Source organism: Choloepus didactylus, chromosome 2, assembly GCF_015220235.1.
Source record: "Choloepus didactylus isolate mChoDid1 chromosome 2, mChoDid1.pri, whole genome shotgun sequence".
Lineage (NCBI taxonomy): Eukaryota > Metazoa > Chordata > Mammalia > Pilosa > Megalonychidae > Choloepus > Choloepus didactylus.
The window spans coordinates 51,048,038-51,068,633 of NC_051308.1; the positions used below are offsets into that span (position 1 = coordinate 51,048,038).

Sequence of the window (20,596 nt, forward strand, 5' to 3'; positions counted from 1 at the left end):
GAAGTGCTGGGAGTCAGGGTAGAGAAGGGGTAGGGAAGTTGGCTGTAATTTTAAACAGGGTGGTCAGAGTAAGCCTCATTGAGAAGGTGGCATCAGAATAAAGGCTTAAAAGAGAAAAGAAAGTATGTCTTGAGGATATCTGGTGGAAGAGAGTTCCAGGCAGAGGGAACAGTTGGTGCAAAAGCCTTGAGGCAGCAGCAGCTCTGGCAAATTGGAGGCGCAAGAAAGGGGCAAAGTGGCTGGAGCAAAGGGAGAGAGGGGGATAGTAGAAGTAGAGGAAAGAGGAAATGGGGGGGGAAGTGTTCAGACTGTCTGAGAGAGTCTGAGTGAAATGCGGAGCTCATGCAGGGTTCTGGGCAGAGGAGTGACATGGCCTGTTGGGTTGGGACCAGACTGCTGACCAGTTAGGAGGCTACTGCAGACAGCAGGCCACGAGAGGCTCGGCCAGGAGGGCTGAAGTGGATTCTGGTTACCTTTGGAATGAGGGCTAACAGATAAACGGATAGATTGATGTGGGTGTGAGAGAAGCAGGAGACAAGGCTGATTTGCTAGCCACTTTCCTGAGCTTAAATTCTAATGAGACAAGACTCCAGGGGAGATGAGAGCTGAGATCTCTGAAATGGGGAGATGAGTAGCTTGAAGAGAGGAAAGGGGTGCAGAGAGAGCAGGCTGTGGTGTTCAAGCAATGCCCCCACCTCTGCTTTAGCCCTGGCCAGACCCCAACCCAGCCTCTGGCTCTAGTCTAGGTCTTTCTGTCTCTAAACAATTTGGGCTCTGAATCTGGGGCCATGGAGTTCTGGCAATTGGATCCTCACTTGGAATTCTCAGTGGCCCTGGAGAGTGTGGCTGACTGGGCTTTCTTTGGGGTCTGCATAAAGAACATCCTGGGCTTTGCTGGGAGTGAGTGCATGGGGGAGGGAGAGCAGAGCAACTGCCATTTCCCTCCTGCAAAGCCAAACCCCTCCTGGGACCTGCCTCAGCCTGTCCAGTCTGAGACACCGAATTCTTAATTACTGAGCTCTGGGCTTATAAGGGGGAGTAGGAGAGAATTTAAAGGGCCCCAGCCCCACACAGTGAGGCCTACCACACACTTGCCCCACCTTGTCTAAGGATCTGGGAGTGCAATACCTGCTCTCTTCTGCTGAGTTAATTATTAATGAATTCTTTGTCACATCCTCCTTCCTGGTGATGGGCAGAGGGTGGGCAGTTCCAGCAGTGTGAAAGCTTCCTGGAAGCCTTGAATTCAGGGAGTTGGAGAAGTGGAGAGAAAGAGACCAGGTGGAGGGTCGGAGACCCAAGGGTGTCAGAGGCGACGGTCCTCCTCCTGGGGGACTTGATGGGTGTCTCTGTTTCCTTGTTGACAGAGGCAGGGATGGAGGAAAGGAAGTTGCTAATAGTGACCCTCCAATCGGCTGCACTAAGCATCCCTAGAATGCTTATAGGGGACAAGACACTAACATGCATTGGGGTATCAGTTAACTCGTGTCAACAACTTATTGTGCACTTGCTAAGTACAGTATTCGAACCTACCCCATCTTAACTTCTTGTGCTAAATTAGAACCTTTGGTTATAAATGTTCAATTTAATCTACAAAAATGCCACATTATTCCCTTACAGGTCCTCTTTTCAATTTCTTGTACTTAATCCTCCAGTTGTAGAGAACATTGCCTAGGAGACACAGTGACAGGCTGGAATGTATAACCAAGAGTCCTTTAAATAGAAATTTAAGGCAAAGAGGAGGCACTAGTGCTCCAGAAGGATGCCACTGCAGGCCCTCCAGGGACAAAATATAGACAGGGTGGCCTCCCAAATCTCTCTAAAAGCCCTCTGACCTAACCTGGAGGGGAGTAATGTCCTATGAGACCAACTTCTCAATCTGGACCTGTTAGTCACTGCCATTTACAATGGCTCGAAACCCCGGAGCCCTAAGCCAGGAGCCCACCAGGGCCCCACAAAGGGAGCTGTGTCCTCAGGCCTGGCAGGGGGCCAGGGGAAGTCTGCTTTGACTTTATTAGTGCAGCTCTGCTTCAGCCTTCCCTTCCACCGCTTGTGGTCAGGTCTGTTTCCTGGCCCTCCAGGCGGGCATTCCTGCCCTGGGAGGGAGGAGCCAGGAGACCAACCCTCCTTGGAACTGGGGGCAGTGACTCACAGGTAGTTACCTGTCCTCGGGCTCCCTGCCAACCCTGTGGCGGGAGCCGGAGGGGAGGCATTTAGAGTTACGCTGTTCACTCTGCTTAAACTTTCTTGGGTGAGTTGGGCTTTGACCCCTTCCTGGTGAAGCCTAGTCCTTTAAGCTTCCTCCAAATTAAGGGTCCTCCAAATTCAACAAGACTCAGGGATTTTCCACTTTGTGCTATCTGGGCAGGGGGTCTGGTGCTTTCCAGGGTCCTGGAGGTTTGGGACTTCTCACCAAGTGACAGATCTGGAGTTATACTCAAAATACAAGCCTTGGTCTTCGTGTGCTCTCTCTGCTCTTCTGTCCAGGGTGGTCCAGGTCACAGAAGGACGCTGGCCCTTACCAGCCTTGGGAAAGTGCCAAGTCCAGTGTCTGGCACAAATGCAAGCAGCCATCCCCACCCCAGGAATCCTGGTCTCTAATGATCACTGACATTTGCCTGGTGCTTCCTGTTTGCAGTGTCCTTACCCCCCCCCCCACTCCCCCCAGGCACCCACAGACAGACGGGCACTGCGGAGACTGTTGTGAGGCCTCTCGGAGGAGCCGCTTGCCCAGTCCCATCCTGGGGGGTGGGGGTGCAGTGACGGCGATGGGTGTGCCGGCTGCCAGATTCCTGAGACACGCCCTGCAGTGGGGCTACACCCAGCCAGGGAGTCTCCAGAGGTGAGGCTGTTGTTTAAAAACTTGGAGCCAGGAAGGGAGACCCCTACATTCAAGGGGAGTGCTCAGAGAGGTGATCCAAAGAAAGAGCAGCGGCAGCCACGGAGCCAGGTATGTTACCTTCCTTTACCTGCCCGGCGGGAGCAGGGTGGGGAGAGGGCTGTACTTCTGGCTGCCTGGGGCCTGGTTGCAGGGCCTGATTCATTCCTCTTCCTGGGAGCTCTCCTGGGTGAGCTCACCTATAAAAGGCAGGTTGAAAATGTCTGCCATTATTTGGATTTTTTTTTTCACATCTGATAAGCGCCTTAGTGACTTAGAAGAAAGCAAGCGGAAGAAAGGGTGGGCTGATGGGGGAGAGCTCTTTTATTTGCTTCCCTGAATGCTTAGATCCAGGGGTATTTCCAGCCCAGGGGGTGGTGGTGGGATCAAGTAGGGGGGGTGTTGCATGAAAACCAGAAGGCTGGTCTGCCTTGCAGACCACTGTTAGCTGTATGTCCTCTGGCCAGAGATCTCCTCTTTGGGTCCCGGACTGTTCTGGGAGGGGACTGGAAACAGTGATTTTGAAGCATTAGGACGTATGATTTAAAGATGCCAAGAGTGGACCCCGTTCCCCTTCTCCCCTGCCTTGACAATCCTCCACCCTCCACCCTAGACAAAGCAGTGAGCATCCAATCCCAGGTAGAGGTGGCACTGCACGAACAAGGGTGGAGTATGCCCTGGCAGGGCCGGCCTGCATCTCGGGTGCGTCCCCATTGCGTCTGAGTCTCCATCACCAGACTCCTTCAGAATCCCTGCTTTGTTGCCTCCCGGCCCCACCCCTCCCGTGGAGCCTCGGTCCATAGCTGGAGACATTCTGGGTGGCTTCCTGGTCAGATAAGCTCTTCACTCATTTTTTAAAGATCTGCCAGGTCTGCCTCTCTCCCCATCGCATCCCGGCTACCTGCTTTTCTCAGAGTTGTGGCCGCCACAAGGTCACCCTCAGGGTGGCTCTGGGTGCTGTTGGAGACCAACCCAATGGAAGGAGAGGGCTCCTCTCCAGGCCTCCTTTACGCATCCACCCTTGGGTCACAGGCTGGACCAGTTATGGCTGCCGGTCTGGCCCTGAGAAGGGCTAGTCCTTTCTCTTGAACAGCAGCAAGGCCTGGGACCTTCCTACAGCCCTTGTGACCATATGGGACAGACTGGAGTTGATCCTCCTTCTCTTCCATTTCAGAGGAGGAAGCTGAAGTCTAGGAGGGGATAGGACTTTTTTCAGGGCATCCATCAGTTACATGCCAGCTGGGACAGGGTTTCAGGAGGGTGCTGGTATTTTCCAAGCTTTTGGTTACAAATGCACCTGCCTGCTGGTCAGAAGTGTTCCAGGTCAAGACCTGAAGTAAAGAATTTTGAAAAAACATGAGTCCAGACACAGGAAAGAAAAGGAGCTAGTGTGGTCTGATGATAGTGGTGGTGGTGGTGGTGGTGGTGGTGGTGGTGGGGTATAGCATTGTTTTACCCAGGCTGCTTTGCTCTCTTCCAGGTAAGGCCCATTGGCTGAAGATGCAGCCACTCCTTCTCCTGCTTTTTGGTAAGTATCCCTTCTCCTCCTTCTAAGCCCTGTGATAGAGCAAGATGGTGATAGCCACAGGGTGGGTCAGGGAGTGGGGGTTGGGGGAATTTAACAAAGTGTGAACATCACCTCTTACCTACAGCCCCTCAGGTTTGGAGAACTAGTCCTCAGGGGACATCCGTGTGATTTCCCCCACTCCTTTGGACCTTTAGGGGAAGAGAGATAGTCTGCCTCTGTCAGAGTCTCCTAAGTGTCTTCTTATTCTTACCTGAGAGTGGTTTGGGTTTCCTGGATGCTCTGAACAGTTGATTTCCCATCCTCTCATCCCAAGTGTGGGCAGATAAAGGAGCAGTATACAAGCATCATCTTCCAGGGCTCCACAGATGGCTCAGCAGTCAGCCCCACTCTGGGCTACTGATGGAGATCACGCTGCCTGTGAACAGAGCTATGTGCTGTGTGTCCTGGTGGCTGAGTGTGTGTCTCCCACTTGGTTCTAAGAGCCACATGTGGATGTCACATTTCAGGATCATCTGTGGCTTTTGCCTGGCAGTGTTTCTCTACCTCTCCTTTTCAAGAATAGTTGAGGGTTACAGAGCATGAAATAAGCATTTTTGTTTAAAGGTACCAGGACCGCAATCACGCTGACCAGCATGAATGAGGGAGAGGGTCTAGTCCTGCTGACATCAGCTCCCCTGAGGGACACTGGGTGTCTGGGTAGGTTCCCCTCCTGGGTTAGACACCAGCATCTCCTTGTGATTATAGCCTTGCCCAGACTCCTGCGTGCACAGCAATCCTGTTCCCGTGGGGCCTGCTATCCACCTGTTGGGGACCTGCTAGTGGGAAGAACCCAGTTTCTCCGAGCTTCATCCACCTGTGGACTGACTAGGCCTGAGACCTACTGTACCCAGTATGGTGAGGTAGGTCTCACCTCTAGGGCCTCCAGGGCTGGAGAAAGATGGGGTGGGGTGGGGTGAATGAACCTGCCGTTTGTTTCCTGAACTTGGTGTATGCCTATGTACTGTGGGAGATACAAGAAAAATATGAGGCAAGATCCTTACCTCTAAGGAATTTACATTTTGGTTGGGAAAGAGAAAAGTATTTCGAATTAGCTGAATAGCTCTTTTCCCTTTTCTTTCAGTAAAAGTTGGAGTGTTTTTCAGCCCTTAGGCATAGGCAGGATGATTTTTCAAGTCTTGAGGATAAGCAATCAGACAAATCATCATCCTTTAGGTATGTAGAATCCAGTGTGCTATCTTTGGTGAACAAAGACTGGGCTGGTGAGATGTGTGCATACGGTTGTGTTCCTGCCAGTGGGGTAAGTTGAGTACAGCCACGATCACTCTATCACCATCATCTTTTTGGCCAATGGTGGAGAATGGGTGGGAGCAGAACAAGCAGGAGAATATATGGTTGCAGGATGGAGTTCACCTTCTGTGTTTTGCCATTGTTGTGTATGAAGAGCCAACCCACCTCTGTCAGCCTCATTAGTCCTCATGATTACCCCAGCTCAGACATGGTGGAACATGTTCAAGCTGTTGCTAAAGGAAATAGATCTGTGAGATAAATGAGGATGTGACTTGAGGTCAGCAAGGAGGTCTAGAAGCTCAGCTGATGAGTTGGAAAACAAGCTCAACAAATTCAGAGATATGAAGGCTATGTCAACTAAATTGCCTATTTAGGCAACTGATTTTTTTTCAATGTGCTTCTTGGCTTGTTCTTCCATATTGCCTCTATACCTTTTCCATAGGATTTTGATTTTCTTTTCTTTTTCCTCTCAACAAGGTTGGGTTTTTTCTTTTCTCCTTATGTTTATCAAGGTTGAAATCACTTAGTGTTGTCTTGTCTCTCAGTGTCCTGTCTTATTTGGCCATTTTTCTGTACTCAAAGTATGGGCTTGGACAAGGGGATGGGTGAGGGATTGGTTTTTCTGTGTCTGCAGCATTGGGGAAAAAGAGGGAGAGAGAAAGTGAGTGAGAAAGATTGATTGCCATAAAGGGGCCTGGGTTATCTTTGAGAATGCCCTTGTCTTCAGGACTGTGGTGGGTGGTATTGGATACAGCTTCTGGGCTTTTCTGCCTTTTCCAGTCCTCAGTGTTCTCTTGGCTATTTTTAATCACAGATGCTTTTGGGCAGTGGCTTTGGAAGTGCTGAGCAGAGATGACTGTGGTTTCTCATCTTGCCCACTTGGATGTGGGAAGGCCCATTTGACAGGGTTGGGTAAGATGGCCAGCATCAGGCGAGTACTCCCTGTGGGTTGGGATTATGCCACAATTATCAGGGGACCTGCAGATGCTGAGCTTTCTAGGCAATAGAATGATTTTAGCTGCCCCCTTCCCACCTTGCAAAAATCTTGTGCCACTGACCCCATGTCTGAAAATTTGGGGGAGACATCTGCTGATTTCACTTCTCAGGCTGACCTGCCTTCTGGGATGGGCAGCAAGGAGAGGTCTTTTCTGTGCTGGGCTGTACTGGGCCCCAGCCTGTCCAGACAGCATCTCCCCCTCTAGGCCTAGGGCTATTGGCTTCACCCTGACCTACCCTTTGCCTCTCTTAGTTGCCTCAGGGAGCCAACTGTCTTCATTACTCTTAAGAAGCCCCCCTGAGAGCAAAACAGGACCCTTGCAAAAGAGAAGTCTAGACTTTTGTAACCCTGGGAATGGGTTCATCTCAGCTATTTTCCTTCTGTGAAAGCCTGAGAAGCATTGCCTCTCTTCTCTCTTTCTCTTCCTCCTCCTCCTTCTTCTTCTTCTTCTTCTTCTTCTTCTTCTTTTCTTCTCCTTCTTCTTCTCCTTCTCCTTCTCCTTCTCCTTCTCTCTCTCTCTCTCTCTCTCTCTCTCTCTCTCTCTCTCTCTCTCTCTCTATCTATCTATCTCTATCTCTCTCTATCTCTCTCTATCTCTCTCTCCAATAAAGGGTCAATAAATCCATGTAGATTAGATTCTTAGGTACATTGTGAATGCTGGATTTGGCTCCAGGTCTGCCAATAACTTGCAGTGTGATCATCTTGGGCAAGGTATTGCTCCTTTCTCAGTCTGGGTTGCCTCTTCTATAAGTGGGGCTTAGATGAGATGGTCTTTAGGATCCTTGCCTGCACCAACATTCTTTGGGAATGAGCAGACCACTGAGAACCAACTTCTCTCCTCCTGCCTTCCACCTCTCTGTCTTGTTTCATTTCTCTTTCCTTCCCCTTACATGCCTAACCTTCTAACCTTCTCAAAGGCCACTGGTTGCCAGCAATGAAGACATACACTAAAAGCACAGGAGAACCCCCTTCTAGTCCTCTATAGGGAGGTACCCTGAACCCTCACCCGACCTGGTGGTAACTGTGTGATAAAAATTCGGAACTCAGATTTTAACTCCATTGAGTTCCAATTTCAGTTAAGCTTAATTTACTTTATTATTAAATGATATGAATAGCAACCATAATTTATTAGAACATATTATGTGTCCCAGGCATCAAACTAAGGGTTATATGTAAATTATTTAAATAATTTTTCACAGTATCCCATGAAGTCACTATTGTCATCCGTATGAGCCTGACCTTGAAACAGTTTGGATGTGTGCTGGCACGCTGGTCTTCTGACAGAACCACAGAGGAGATGAATTTTCTGAGTAGTTAGAAGCAGGGGTGGTGCTGGGTGGCCACAGCTGGAAATGAGGGTGGCATGACACAGAGTGATGTTTCTAGTGCCTGCTTCCTTACCCTATCCTCCCCACTCCCATACACACTCATACCTAAGTTAAGGCCTCTGCTTAGTGCCTCTGTTCCATTTCTGGGCAGTGGGGGGCCCAGTACAAAATCACCCAGCACCCTCTGCCTGTCTATTGATGGCACAGATGCAAGTGCATTGGGGATTTATAACTCTCAGACATTGCTGTGTTTCTCCGCACCCCCCCTCACCCCCACCCCAGGCCACTAACTGAGGAGGACTCAGCAGGATGGGAGTTTCAGGAGCAGTGGGGACTTCTTCCAGTTCCAAAATTCTCTCTTCTATCTCCTCACCTCCAAGCATGTCTCCCCCTTTTTCATGGACCAATCTTAGCCTGTTTGCATGTTACCTCCTCTCCTAATTCTGTCTCAGTGGCTAAATCCTGCTGGCCTCGAGGGCTTGGTTCTGTGGCTTTTGGGTCCAGGTTGCAACCTTTGCAATGGGCATAGGACTCGGCTAGTGTTGCCTTAGGGCACCTCCCTCCCCCTAACCCCCCCCCCCCCCGCCCACTTTGCCCTTCTGGGCCAGCCTGCTGGAGCTACCCATTAACTGTTTGGGCTTGGGCCCAGACCATTCTTTTCCAAAAGGGCCTATGGTTAGAATCCCACCTTGTTCCCTTTTTGTTTCTTCCAGTTCCTAGATAACTTCTCGGTGAGCTCACTGCACCATTGTTCCCTAAAGCTCAAGGCATGGAGGAAAATGTTGGTAACACCTCTGACCCTTGGTTCTCTTCCCATGCTGTCCTTGAGCCTCAGTTCTTCATCTGAAAAATGGGAGTAATAGTAGTACCCCCTTCAGTGGGTTGTGTGAGGATTGAATAAAAGAATGTGTCAAGTGACCACCAGCATGGTACGTGGCAAATGCGATATGTTCCACTCCCCCCAACTCCTGCCCCCACCCCCAGACTCTCAGGCTGCCTCCTGGAGGCTGTATGGGCAGGCAGAGGCTGCTCCTATCGGTGCCTCATGCGCTTGACCATTTTTTCACTGATCAGGATGCACACTTGCATGCCACGCTGAGACGATCCTGTCCTTGGGCCATCCTGCTTGCTGCCTCCCAAGGTGACTGCTGCTAAGCTGATTTGCAGTGGACGGTTGGAGAATCCAGAGGTGGTCATGGTTTAGCGAAGTTGTCCCATACCAGCGATGAAGACTCTAGTTCTGGTTCTGGTTCTGACACTTACTTTAGGTCCTGGCTCCTCTCTAGACCCCCATTTTCCAATTGACGAAGAGAAGGATTGGGTTAATCAACCTTTGACATTTGTTCTGGCTCTGGTGTCTCAGCCTTGACCCCGAGGGCTGCCACAGTGTCTCCCAGGGGAACACTGGCAGGGCCTGGGCTCTGCTCTGCAGTCACCACTGGGCGGGAACTGGTGGGATCTGCCTGGATGCTTTCCAGCCCTGATTTCTGCTGCTAAGGAAGTCTCCTCCATTGTTGTGTCTGCTTCCCTAAATGCTTCATTCATCTCCATTCCCTCCCTTTTTGGGGGAAAACTTAATTACCCAATTGCCTTAATAACAGTCTTAGTGCATTCCTCAGGTTAATTAACTGTGTAAACCAAACAGCTGTCAATTTTATCCTTTGGAAACAACCAGAAAAGCAGTAGCCAGTTGAGGTTTCCCCTGACTCACGTACACAGCCCCCAACAACCTGTCCCCTCCCCTCGATGCTAGGAAGTTTCTCTAGTTCAGCATCCTGTCTGTGTCTTAGTTTTCTCTCGTTTCCTTTGCATACTTCCTGCGGGTGCCTTCAACTCTGGGTTGATAAGCTGATGTAGGAGAGAATTCCAATAACATGTTAGAGCAAGAAGGAACTTAATTATCTCATCCACGCCCTGCATTTTACCAATGAGGAAGCTGAAGTGGGGGAAAATGTCTTTTCTTGCGGGCAGCTAGATTTCTTTTGGTCCTGGCTTCTTTTCTTTCTGCCCTGGCCAGTGGCCAACAGCCTGATCATAACTCCTTAGATGGACACAGGAGAGTGGTAACTTTACCCCCTGGCTTGCTCAGGGGAGGGAGCTGGGCCATGTATAACTAGAGTCTGTTTTCCTCTTTTCCCCTAGAATTAGCTCTCTGTTCTGCAAAGGCCAAGGGCTTTGATTTGCATTTGCTTTCCTTCTCCACCCCCTCTTCACTGATTCAGGCCCTTGCTGGCTCTTGCTCTCTCCTTTGCCCTTCTCAGCTCTCTTGTGGGGTGTGGGTGGGGGTGGGAGGGTGGTGTTGTCTTCTAGCCAGATTGCTGAGCTTCTAGCAAGCTCCAGGATGAGGAAGCAGGCCCAGCCTCTCCAGCTGGAGAGCAAGCAGGAGCTAAACTGGCTGGAGGCCTGACAAGCTGAATCTATAATGCTCTCCCCGAGGTGGTACAGCCAGGAGAACGCTGGCTAGATGACCCCAGAGAGGGAGGCAGCTGCAGCTGACAGCTTCCATCTCAGGCAGAGACGGAGGCACGTAACACATGTGAGGGAAGAGACTCCCACTGAGAATCACAGGCACTCACATGTAGGTAGATGAGAATAAAACAGAAAAGGAAACCGAGGCCCAGAGGGAAGGAAGAAATTTGCAGTTTGTCTTCATGTGGGCTTCTGCCATAAGCCACTCTATTTTCAGGCCTCCATCCTGCTAGCTGATTGACAAGCAGAGCTACTTAAAATGCCTGTCCTAAGCCTCTTGGCGTAGCCTGTCTCCAAGGCTTGAGATTAGCCCTTCCTTAGCTATGTTACTGTGATAAGCAGCTCATAGTTTTGAAGCTCACGAGGCCCATCTCATCCCTCCGTCAGGCCTGCACATGTGGAAGGAAGGTGAGAGGGTGAGGGGTACCCCAAAACTGTCCCCAGAAGATGGAGGGAGGAAGCAGGTCAACGAACTCATGCTGAACACCTTGGATGTTTTTATTTTGTTTTCTGATCATGTCTATTTTCCTGAGTATAAAAGTTAATACATATTTAAGACAAAAAATTTTGAAAATATAAAAAAATAAAGAAAAAAGTCGCCTGTAACCCCATTACCAGAGATACAAGGCCAAAATGGTCAAATATTTAGCAATTTCATGTGGTTCAACCCCATATGTGGTATATTTCCTTCCAAACACTTCTTTAAAAATGTGTATTTGAGATCATCACGCATATTCAAATTTATCCCCCACTTTCTTTTTTTCATAAACATTGTAATACAAGCATTTCCTCTTGCAATTAAAAATGTCCTCTAAACAGTATTTTTAATAGTTACATAATACTCCATCTTTTGGAACTATCAAGGGTATTTCCGGAGTCTCAGGTTGAGCCATTCTAGCTCGGTGCCCCATGGCCCAGGGAAAGAAAGAGCCTTGTTTCTGGTGCTCGCTTGGCCGGGAGCGGGCTGGGATTGGCTCCCAGCAGCTCTGGGGAGGCAGCGCTGCTGACAGGCGGCCGGAAGGCAGCTGGCCCTTGTCTTTCCCTAGGGCATGTGCTGAGGGCAGATGGGGGATGGGGAGTGGAAAAATTTGCCCCTGAGAGCTGGGCAGAGTGGGGAGAAGGGCATGCTGACTGCCAGGGACCAAAATAGGGTTCTGGAAGGGAGTCAGACTCCAGCAAGAGCCTTCTCTTGCCCAGAAAGGTTTATTTTCAGTGCTCAGGTATTCTAGCAGCTAACATATCTCCAGGCTCTCTGGTAACTGGGCTGGGTTAGCTTGAGAAACCAACTTTCTTCCCAAAGTTCTCTCTCTGCTTTGGGTTTCTCCAGGATCAGCTCCAGGGTCAAATCGACTGCTTCTTGGGGTCTGTTGGGGGCATCTGAGACTGACACCTTTACTATGTGCACTCAGTCAGCTAGTTCCCTAGTGGAAATGAGAACCTGAAAGGAAAGGAAATGAGAGGGAGATGGTCAAGGCCCCTCTCTGGCTCTGCCACTGGCTATCTGACCAAAGGGAAATCAGGTAGCCTTTTAAGCCTCAGCTTTCTCATCTGTAAAATGGGAATAGGATTGTTGTGAGATATAGTAAGTTATTGTATTGAAGCTACTTCATACAGCACCTGGAACTTGGTAGGCACTCAATCACCTAATACTGATATTTCATTTCCTCATCACCCCCTCCCCCCGCCCCGCCCTTCTGTGAAACTCTCTGAGTGTGGGAAGGGAGTGCCTAGCAATCATGGTAATGAAAATAATGAGCATTTATTGAGCATTTACTATTCATTCATTTATTCCTCAAGTATTTATTGAGAGCCTACTTAGGTGCTAGGCAGTGTTCTAAAAACTGGGAATATGGCAGTGAACAAAAGCAAGTTTCTGCCCTCATGGAGTATATACTTTAGCAGGGGGAGGCAGAGAGTAAACAAATGAATAAATAGACAATAAATACATAACATGTCAAGTGGAGATGTGTATTAAGGAGAAACTGTAGCAGGGCAAGGGGATGGACAGGGACAGTGTATGTGTGGGGTGGGCAGTGGGTGCTATTTTATTTTTTAGAGGGCCTCTGTACTAGCCACCCTTTGAGGATTAAACATGCCAAGAATTAGTGTTCAGTAAGTACCAGGAAGGGTGATACTTTTCTTGTTTTGCATACTGGAGGGGAGAGATGGAAAGTGGGGTGGGAAGAAGAGGCCTAGGGAGCCAGGACCCCTGGCTCCCCTTCTGTGTTCTCCACTGCTCCAAGCTTTGTCAGCTGTGGAGGAGGAAGCTTGGTGTTGGGCAAGGAGTTTCTGTAACTTAAGACCCAGGCAAGGCATATTAACTCCATCTCTTGGGGATTTAAGCTGGTAGGTTATTCAGTTCAGTTCAGCAGACACCACCCATTCCATGCTATCAGCTTAGTTAGCCTTTTGCCTTGGACAGGGCAGAGGTTTAGGAGCTAGTACGGTCTCAGAGAAGGCCACCAGCGATGCCCATGGTGGAGGAAAGTGGAGGGTTGGGGAAAAGCAGGGGGACGCAGCATGTGGTAGGTATAGTCGTGTCTACCCATGACTAGCTGAGGCTTTTGTCCAAGCCTGGCTTCTACCTGTGGGGAGTATGGAGTGTTATGAAGAGTGCTCTTTAAGCTGGATGCACAGTTTGGGACCATGGCTACTCAGGTGAAACATAGATTTTGTGTGTGCTCCAGGGGGTTGCTGGGACAAAGTCAGCATTTCTCTGTTACATGTGTGTGCGTAGGCCCATCACACACAAAAGAACAAGGGACGTGTGGCCCCTCTGGTCATGTTCTTTTTCTTGGTGAGCTCTAGTCTTGCCCCGAACCCAATTAGGCCAGGGAATGTGTGGTTTCTTGGGGACCTCCCTAGTGATGCTGGTTCCCTCTTGGCAGCCCACTTTGGCCCAGATCTTCATGGGGAAGGGCCTCTGCTTTTGGTGTGTCTTCCTGGCCTTGGGAACTTCTACCTACAGAGCCCTCCTTTGTTGGAGACTCCAGGCTGCTCTCCTGCAGATAGAGAAGGGTCAGCCTGGGAGGCCTTAGAGATCATGTAAATGTAACCAGAGGGTCGACTCTCTGAGGGCAGGGAGCCCAGAGCTGTGGCTAGCACACAGAGCATGCTCAATACACATTTGTTGAATGAATGAACAATAGTAGTCCAGCACATATGCAGTTTACAGAGGAGAAAACTGAACCCAGACAGTGGGGTAACAGAGCTCCAAATTACCTTTACTCACTCCTCTCATCCATTTTTGGTGTCCCCTCTCCCTGGTCCTCAGAAACCCAGTGTTCTCCAGGCTGCAGGGATTAAGGGAGCTAAGATATAAAATGTCCTAGCCCGTGCCTAGCATACAGTAGATACTAAAAATGTGTTGTCCCCCTCACACCTCCTTTTTTTTTTGGCCCTTGGCACTCTACACAGGTTTGTTCTCAGGGCAATATCATGCACCAAAGTTATTTTTTCCACTGCCTCATATCTCTCCTCTAATCACTACATCTATTTACTTAGCTAGAAGTTAGGAGGGACATAAAGGAATTAAATTAGAAGGTGACCAGAAGCCCTGTTTTAAGAGGTTAATCCTTCAAGCGTATTAATGAACTCGATGGATCCCTAAGGGTAGGCTTTCCACTGAGGGAACTTAGGAGGGGAGAATTCCATCAGGACCCGGTCTCTGAGTTTCTACCCTCTCCCTGTCCCCCAGTGGCAGATGAAATGCTGCAAGTGCGACTCCAGGCTGCCTCACAATTACAACGGTCACCGAGTGGAGAACGTGGCTTCTGTCTCCGGCCCCATGCGCTGGTGGCAGTCACAGAACGGTGAGGGTCTGCCACCTACCGGGGCCAGACTGTGGAGGGAGGGTGCCTGGGCAGCCTTTGGGCTTCCCAGGCATTTCTCATGGTGGTGGGATATTGGCGGTTGACAAGCTGAAATTTTCTGCCTCTATACTTGGGATCTGTTGGTAGAAGGGTTTATTGGAGGTTAAGGAAAGGGTTTGAGGAGAGGGGATGCTGTTATTTTACTCCACTTTATCGCAATGGCTTGTTGAATGAACTGAGCTTTGGTAACAGAGCTGTGGCAAAGAGACAAGTTGAAACTCCTCAAGATATTAGGGGCATCAGGTGGTGGTGGGAAGGAAATTGGACCGAGAACACGTAGTCTTGAATAGATGATTGAACATACTGGTACTATTCCTCTCCAAGAGGAAAATTAAAGAGTCAAAGTTTGAAAGTTTCTGACCTTCTAGGGCTAGGAGCGACTAGGGCCTTCTTCAGGGCTGGGAAGGTAGAAAGTCTCTCACCTAAAGTTTTGTCCTTTTTGTCACTTTTTGTCCTTCCAGATGTGAACCCTGTGTCTCTGCAGCTGGACCTGGACAGACGATTCCAGCTTCAGGACATCATGATTGATTTTAAGGTGTGCTTCTTGGGGATGCAGCAGACGGATGAGGGGACCCTGGCCCACGTGGGCCTGAAATCTTGGAGGAGCGCAGTGTCCCTGTCTCCCCAGGCTGGGGTGTGGGCACCACATGCTGGGTGGGTCCTCCCTTCCCCAGGATGGTGCAACACTCACCCTGAGCCTGCACGATTGTGACAGCAGAGGCCCCATCTTGGGAGAGCAGTAGCACTGTCATTCCCCCTGTCTTGATGATGCAGGGTTGTGCATCTGCTGCCTCTCTGCAACCCCCTACCCTCACCCTATCTAATTAATTCAGCTCTGCCAAGTACCAATTTTACTGGCCCTGGTTGTTTCATATATATTTGTGTGTTCTTTCATATGCTCTGTTTTGATGGCTTTGCAGGTAGGTAGTCAGTCATCCAAAGGAGTTTGATAAAAGAGACTCAGAACTTTAAGGCTGGAATGGCCCTTAGAGATCCTAGTGTAACCATCATAATGAAGTTGTGTTTAATGAACAGCCAAGAACTCTCCTATGTACATGAAAGATGTGCCTTCAGAGCAGCCCTCTTGGTGGACAATCTGCTCATTCGGTGCCAGTATTTCTCAAAGTATTTTTGGATTCCTCATTTAGAATAGCCTTCTGAGACACTGTATTTGTAGGGAACATTTTCACTCATTGTGGCAAATCTTTTCTTTTTTTCAGAGAAGATTTGATTTTATTCTTTCTACAGAAATAGTAAAATGGTTAATAAGATTAGATGACCAGGAAAGGTGGTATATTTTTCAGGAGTTAAAATCAGCTGTCAATTAAAAGTAATAGGACCTATTTTCTTACATGACTGAGGAAGTTGGCTCTAAGTGCCTTGCCCCGAGAAAAGGTCAAAAGTATTTTGAGAAATGCCAGTGTCATTTGAATAAATGCCCAATCTCTGAAGGTGACAACTTTGAAGGGCAACATTCATTTGGATGCATACTGTTAAAGAGTCCCATTGCTTTATTATCACTCTCCCATTCATTTATTTGTCCATTTGCGCTACACACATGTGAATACTGGTTTTATGTTAGGCTTGGTGACAGGTGTTAGGGATAAAAAGATGAATAAAACCAAATCACAATCTTCAAGCTGCTTGCAGTAAAACAGCCTGAGAAACAGTAGCAAGAGGGAATGATAAGTGCTCTGATATTGGAAAGAAGAGGTGCTGGGGAGCACAGAGCAGGAGGCATTTAGCTTGGTCTGTCCTGGGGTGCCAGGGAAGGTGAATCTTCATAAACCAGTAACAGTAAGGTGAAGGGCAAAGCGTATTTCAGACAAAGAGAATAGCAAGTGCCAAGGCCTTGAGGCAAGAGGCAGAAGGTATATAATTGGAGAGGCAGCAGGGGAATGTACACAAGGATCTGGAGGGTAAAAGGTGTGTATGTGGTGGGGGTTGGGATGTGGAGGGCTGGCAGCTGGTGAGAGATGAGTTTCAGGATATTAATGGGAGATGGGGAGCAGATTTACCCATTCATTCAACAAATGTGTACTAAGCACCTACTATGTGTCCGGCAGGGACTGTGCTAGATGCAGGGGACACAAATATGAACAAGACAGAAAGGGGCACTCCAGCCTAGTGTAGTAATTCTCAGGTGGGGGCGATTTTGCCCCCACCCCCAGGGGACATTTGGCAGTGTCTGGAGACGTTTTTGGTTGTCATTACTGGGCAGGTGCCCCGACATCTAGTAGGTAGAGGCTGGGGTTGCTGCTCACATTTCTACAACGCACAGAACAACCTTGGTCCAGTGGGAGAAGAATAAAAGTCAGGAACTAACAGGTAAATGATTGAAAATTGTGGTAACATTATGAAGTGCTGTGGTAGGAACTAATGGGGTATGGTGGGCGGGGCCTGGGCAGAAGAATGCGCCTTAGGTAGGTATATAAAGATCTCAATGAGGAAGTGACATTTACACCGAGAACAAAAGATAAAGAACCACCAGGGGAAGAGCTTTCCAAGCAGAGAGGATGACATGGACAAAGGCTTGTGAGGAGGACACGAGCTTGGTGTGACTGGCCTGAAGGCTGGTATGGCTGAAGGTGGGGATGGAGGTGCCCAGTGCAGGAGAGCAGATGAAGTGATGAGGCAGGTGGGGCCCAGGTGGCACAGGGCCTCTTCAGCCAGGGGCAGCAGGTGAGGTTTTATTCAAGAATAGTAGGAAGCAGTTGGAGGTTTTTTTTTTTGTTTTTTTTTTTTAGCAGGGAGTGACTCACTCATTTTATGTTTTAAAAAGAAAGCTGTCTCTGTACGGTGGTGGGTGTGACTGAGGTAAGGGTGAAGGAAGGGAGCGGTGGCAGCCTCTTGGACAGCCTGGTGGCACTGAGGCTGGAGACATGGGCCTGATTCAGAGTCTATTTTGGGGGTTGGGTTTATGAACTTGCACTTCAAAGAAGGGGTCCAAGCTGGGAGCTGTTGGCATAAAGACAGTATTTAAAGCCAAGGGAAATGGATGCAATTGCTGAGGGAGAGAGAGGGTAGGGAGGCAATGTGTCATGCCAAGAAGCTTGTGTTTTATCTTTTGGCCAATGCAGAGGGATGGAAAGGTCTCCTGTGGGGCAGAGGCCTGTCCAGGTTAGCTGTCCAGTAAAGTGGGGGGAGGCATTTAGAGGAAGAGGATGGAGGCTGGACATTTGTTCCAGGCTGTTGGACTAATTCAAGCTCAGGATGCCCATGTCCAGGAGAAAGGAGGGACAGAACTGAGAGCTGGTAGGGATACAAAATGTTTGCTATAGTAAGTGCAGGAGAGAGTATTTTCTGATCTGGAAGCTTATGTATGGGGAGGCTGTTAGGGCACAGGCCCCTGGAGTGCAGATCTCATGCCTATTACTTTCCACGGGTCCCCTGGGGAGAGGCCCCTGTGGCCTGTGGTTCACCAGGCTGAGTTGGGCCTGGATGTCGCTGTCCCCATTTGCTCCCTCTCAGGCCCCTTTGTCCCCACCTCGTGGTGGGTCTCAGGGGTCAGCAGCACTCCTTAGGAGCGAGTTTCTGTGACTGTGGCCCTATGGGGCACAAGGCCCATCCCTCCCCTCCCTTTGTCACTCAGGCCTCACCCTGCCCGTGTCTCCGCAGGATCACCTGCCAGCTGCGATGCTGATTGAGCGCTCCTCAGACTTTGGCAAGACCTGGCAGGTGTACCAGTTCCTGGCTACCGATTGCCCCTCTGCCTTCCCTCGGGCCCCCCAGGGCCAGCCTCAGAGCTGGCAGGACATTCGGTGCCAGACCCTCCCCCAGCAGCCTAACGGACACCTACATGGGGGGAAGGTAGGTGGAGGGGGCCTGGCAGTGCTGAAAACGTAGGCACGGGGAGAGGTCCTGGAGGTCCTACTGCGCCGGTCCGACCTCGTGGTCCCAGAGGTTCCAATCCCAGCCAGTCCGACCTCGTGGCATTGCTGCCCTCCAACAGGCGGGGGTACTTGTTGACTCACTCTCCAACCCACAAGTCCGCTTGAGAGACAAAGACACCCTCCAGCTCCCCTTGCTGTCTTTCCTGAACTCTCCAACGACAGCCCTCTGGCCACCCTCATAACCTGCGCTGCTTATCAGAGTATTTTAGAAACCTCTTGAGTCCACTGCATAACCCAACCCTGCTCTCCTTCCTGGTCTCCTCCCCCACGGCTCATTGGCAGATCCCTGTATTTCAAAGGGTAAAATCGACTTTCCTCCAGTGCGAGAAGAAACGGTTAGTTAGATACAAGTGAGCAAGTTACACAAATTTAGTTTATCCCCAGATTTCACCTTGGTAGGGGTTTAATGCAAGACTAAACTGCTCAGGTTTAATTTACCCTTCTTAACTGGCTGTTTTGCTCTGTTCTGGGGCTTGGGAGAAATTCAGGTGAAACCCACAGCTCAAGGTCACCTGAACTGGGGCCTTTAGTTAGAAATGAGAATCTGCCTCTAGAAACATTTCAGACTGTTTTAGTTTACCAGAACTGCAATCACAAATACTACAAACTGGTTTGGCTTAAACAACAAGCATTTCTCGGCTCACAGTTTCAGAGACCAGAAGCCCAAATCAAAGTGTTGAAGACCATGCTTTCCCCCAGGGGTGGTCGTGTGCTGGTGCTGGCTGCCGGCCATCCTTGGGGTTCCTTGGTTTGTATTTCTGCTTCCTGTCACATGGTGATGCCTTCTCCTTTCTTGCTTCTGTGACTTTCCGGTTTCTTTATAAAACCTCCAGTATTCCAGATTAAGAGGCAGCCTCATTTAGTTGGGCCACACCCTAACTAAAAACAGCATCTTCAAGAGGTCCTATTTACAAAGGCTCACACCCATAAGAATGCAGATTACGGTTAAGAACGTGCCTACACTTGGATCTATCCCTTAACCCCCCACACTCTCACCTGGGCCAAGTGCTTGGACTGGCGCCCTCCCTGTGGGCAGTGCATCTCTTTCCTTTGGTTTCAACAGCTCCTCCTTGCTTGTATCCTTATCCAAATCTCTGTTACCCACATTTTCCAGACCCCAGATTGAACACACGCCTGTAAAGGACTTCTGATTTGTGGGGGATTGACATGAAAACTTCCCAGGATGAAGTCACACCTAATGAATTGTTTTTTATTAAAAAGAAAAAGCGTAGCTGAAACTGGGGTTGCCCAGAGGGCTGTAGTCAGCCCATCCATATGTCCATGGGCTCAAGAGCTCTCAGTCATCCTGGGTCTCTGGTATCCCCTCAACCTTCATGGGTAGATCATATGTCTTACCATAACTTTTGACCCAAGGAAACTGGGGAATTCTTGGGATACCTGTATTTTCATTTGGAGAGGGGAGGTTGTACACAAAACCACACATGCTCACACTCACACACACACACACACACACATACTCACACACACATAGGCTTCTTTGGGCCCAGTGGTTCTCTCGCTCCCTCAGGGTGGCTGGTGGTCCGTGGTCTCTCTCAGGTTCTGGATAAGAAGGATCTCAGAGGAGGGGAGGCAGGCGGGGCCCTGGGTGGGAAGGAAGTCTTCTTTTAAGTCAGGGCACACTGACTCTTCTTCAGTTCTGGCCTTCCCCATCTCTCTGTAGGTCCAACTTAACCTCATAGATTTAGCATCTGGAATTCCAGCAAGTCAAAGTCAAAAGTTTCAAGGTCAGTGTGGGTACTCCAGTAGCCTGTGGGGCTGCGGGTGGGGACGGGACGGAGCAGGGCTGGAATCTGGGTCACGGGGACTTCCCTGCGTCTCGTATTTCTTTAACGTGGCTGGGGATTTAATACTTGCCCTGATGGCCTCACAGGCACACTGAGGTAGCCCCAGAGATTAAAAAAGCCTGAGCTGGGAGGCCCTTTGCCTTGAGACTGTGGGACGCTGCGGGAGGACTGGGGGCTGTGGAGGGGGGTCTCTGGTATAACTTCATGAAGCCAGGGAGGAAGGGGTGTGAGACTAGGATTCCTCTCCTGCCCTAGGAGGCTATTTGCCTCTAACTTCCTTCTTTCTCTCCCCCAAATCCCCCCCTCATTGCTGTTTCCCCCATCAGAGTTGGGGGAGATCACAAACTTGAGAATCAACTTCACCAGGCTGGCCCCTGTGCCCCAGAGGGGCTACCACCCCCCCAGCGCCTACTACGCCGTGTCCCAGCTGCGTCTGCAGGGGAGCTGCTTCTGTCATGGCCACGCTGACCGCTGCACCCCCACGCCTGGAGCCCCCGCTGGCCCCTCCACCGCTGTGCAGGTGACAACTCAGGGTGGGAAGG

General features: G+C 49.8%; 1 protein-coding gene across 7 annotated transcripts in view; it reads left to right on the plus strand.

Moving 5' to 3' along the window:
- The window catches only part of LAMB3 (laminin subunit beta 3), a 61,052-nt gene that overhangs the window by 20,498 nt on the left and 19,958 nt on the right, over positions 1-20,596 (plus strand). For 2 of the 7 annotated variants that reach the window (XM_037824718.1, XM_037824714.1), the window contains exons 2-8: positions 4,356-4,403; positions 5,148-5,302; positions 14,182-14,296; positions 14,818-14,891; positions 17,975-18,166; positions 19,931-19,994; positions 20,381-20,574. In XM_037824718.1, the coding sequence (XP_037680646.1) occupies positions 4,376-4,403; positions 5,148-5,302; positions 14,182-14,296; positions 14,818-14,891; positions 17,975-18,166; positions 19,931-19,994; positions 20,381-20,574 (822 nt within the window). In that variant the 5' untranslated portion in view covers positions 4,356-4,375. Of the gene's footprint in view, positions 1-299; positions 2,948-3,280; positions 3,578-4,355; positions 4,404-5,147; positions 5,303-5,652; positions 5,701-14,181; positions 14,297-14,817; positions 14,892-17,948; positions 18,167-19,930; positions 19,995-20,380; positions 20,575-20,596 lie in introns of those variants that run through there. The other 5 variants (XM_037824707.1, XM_037824723.1, XM_037824728.1 and 2 more) reach the window with 5 other exon arrangements.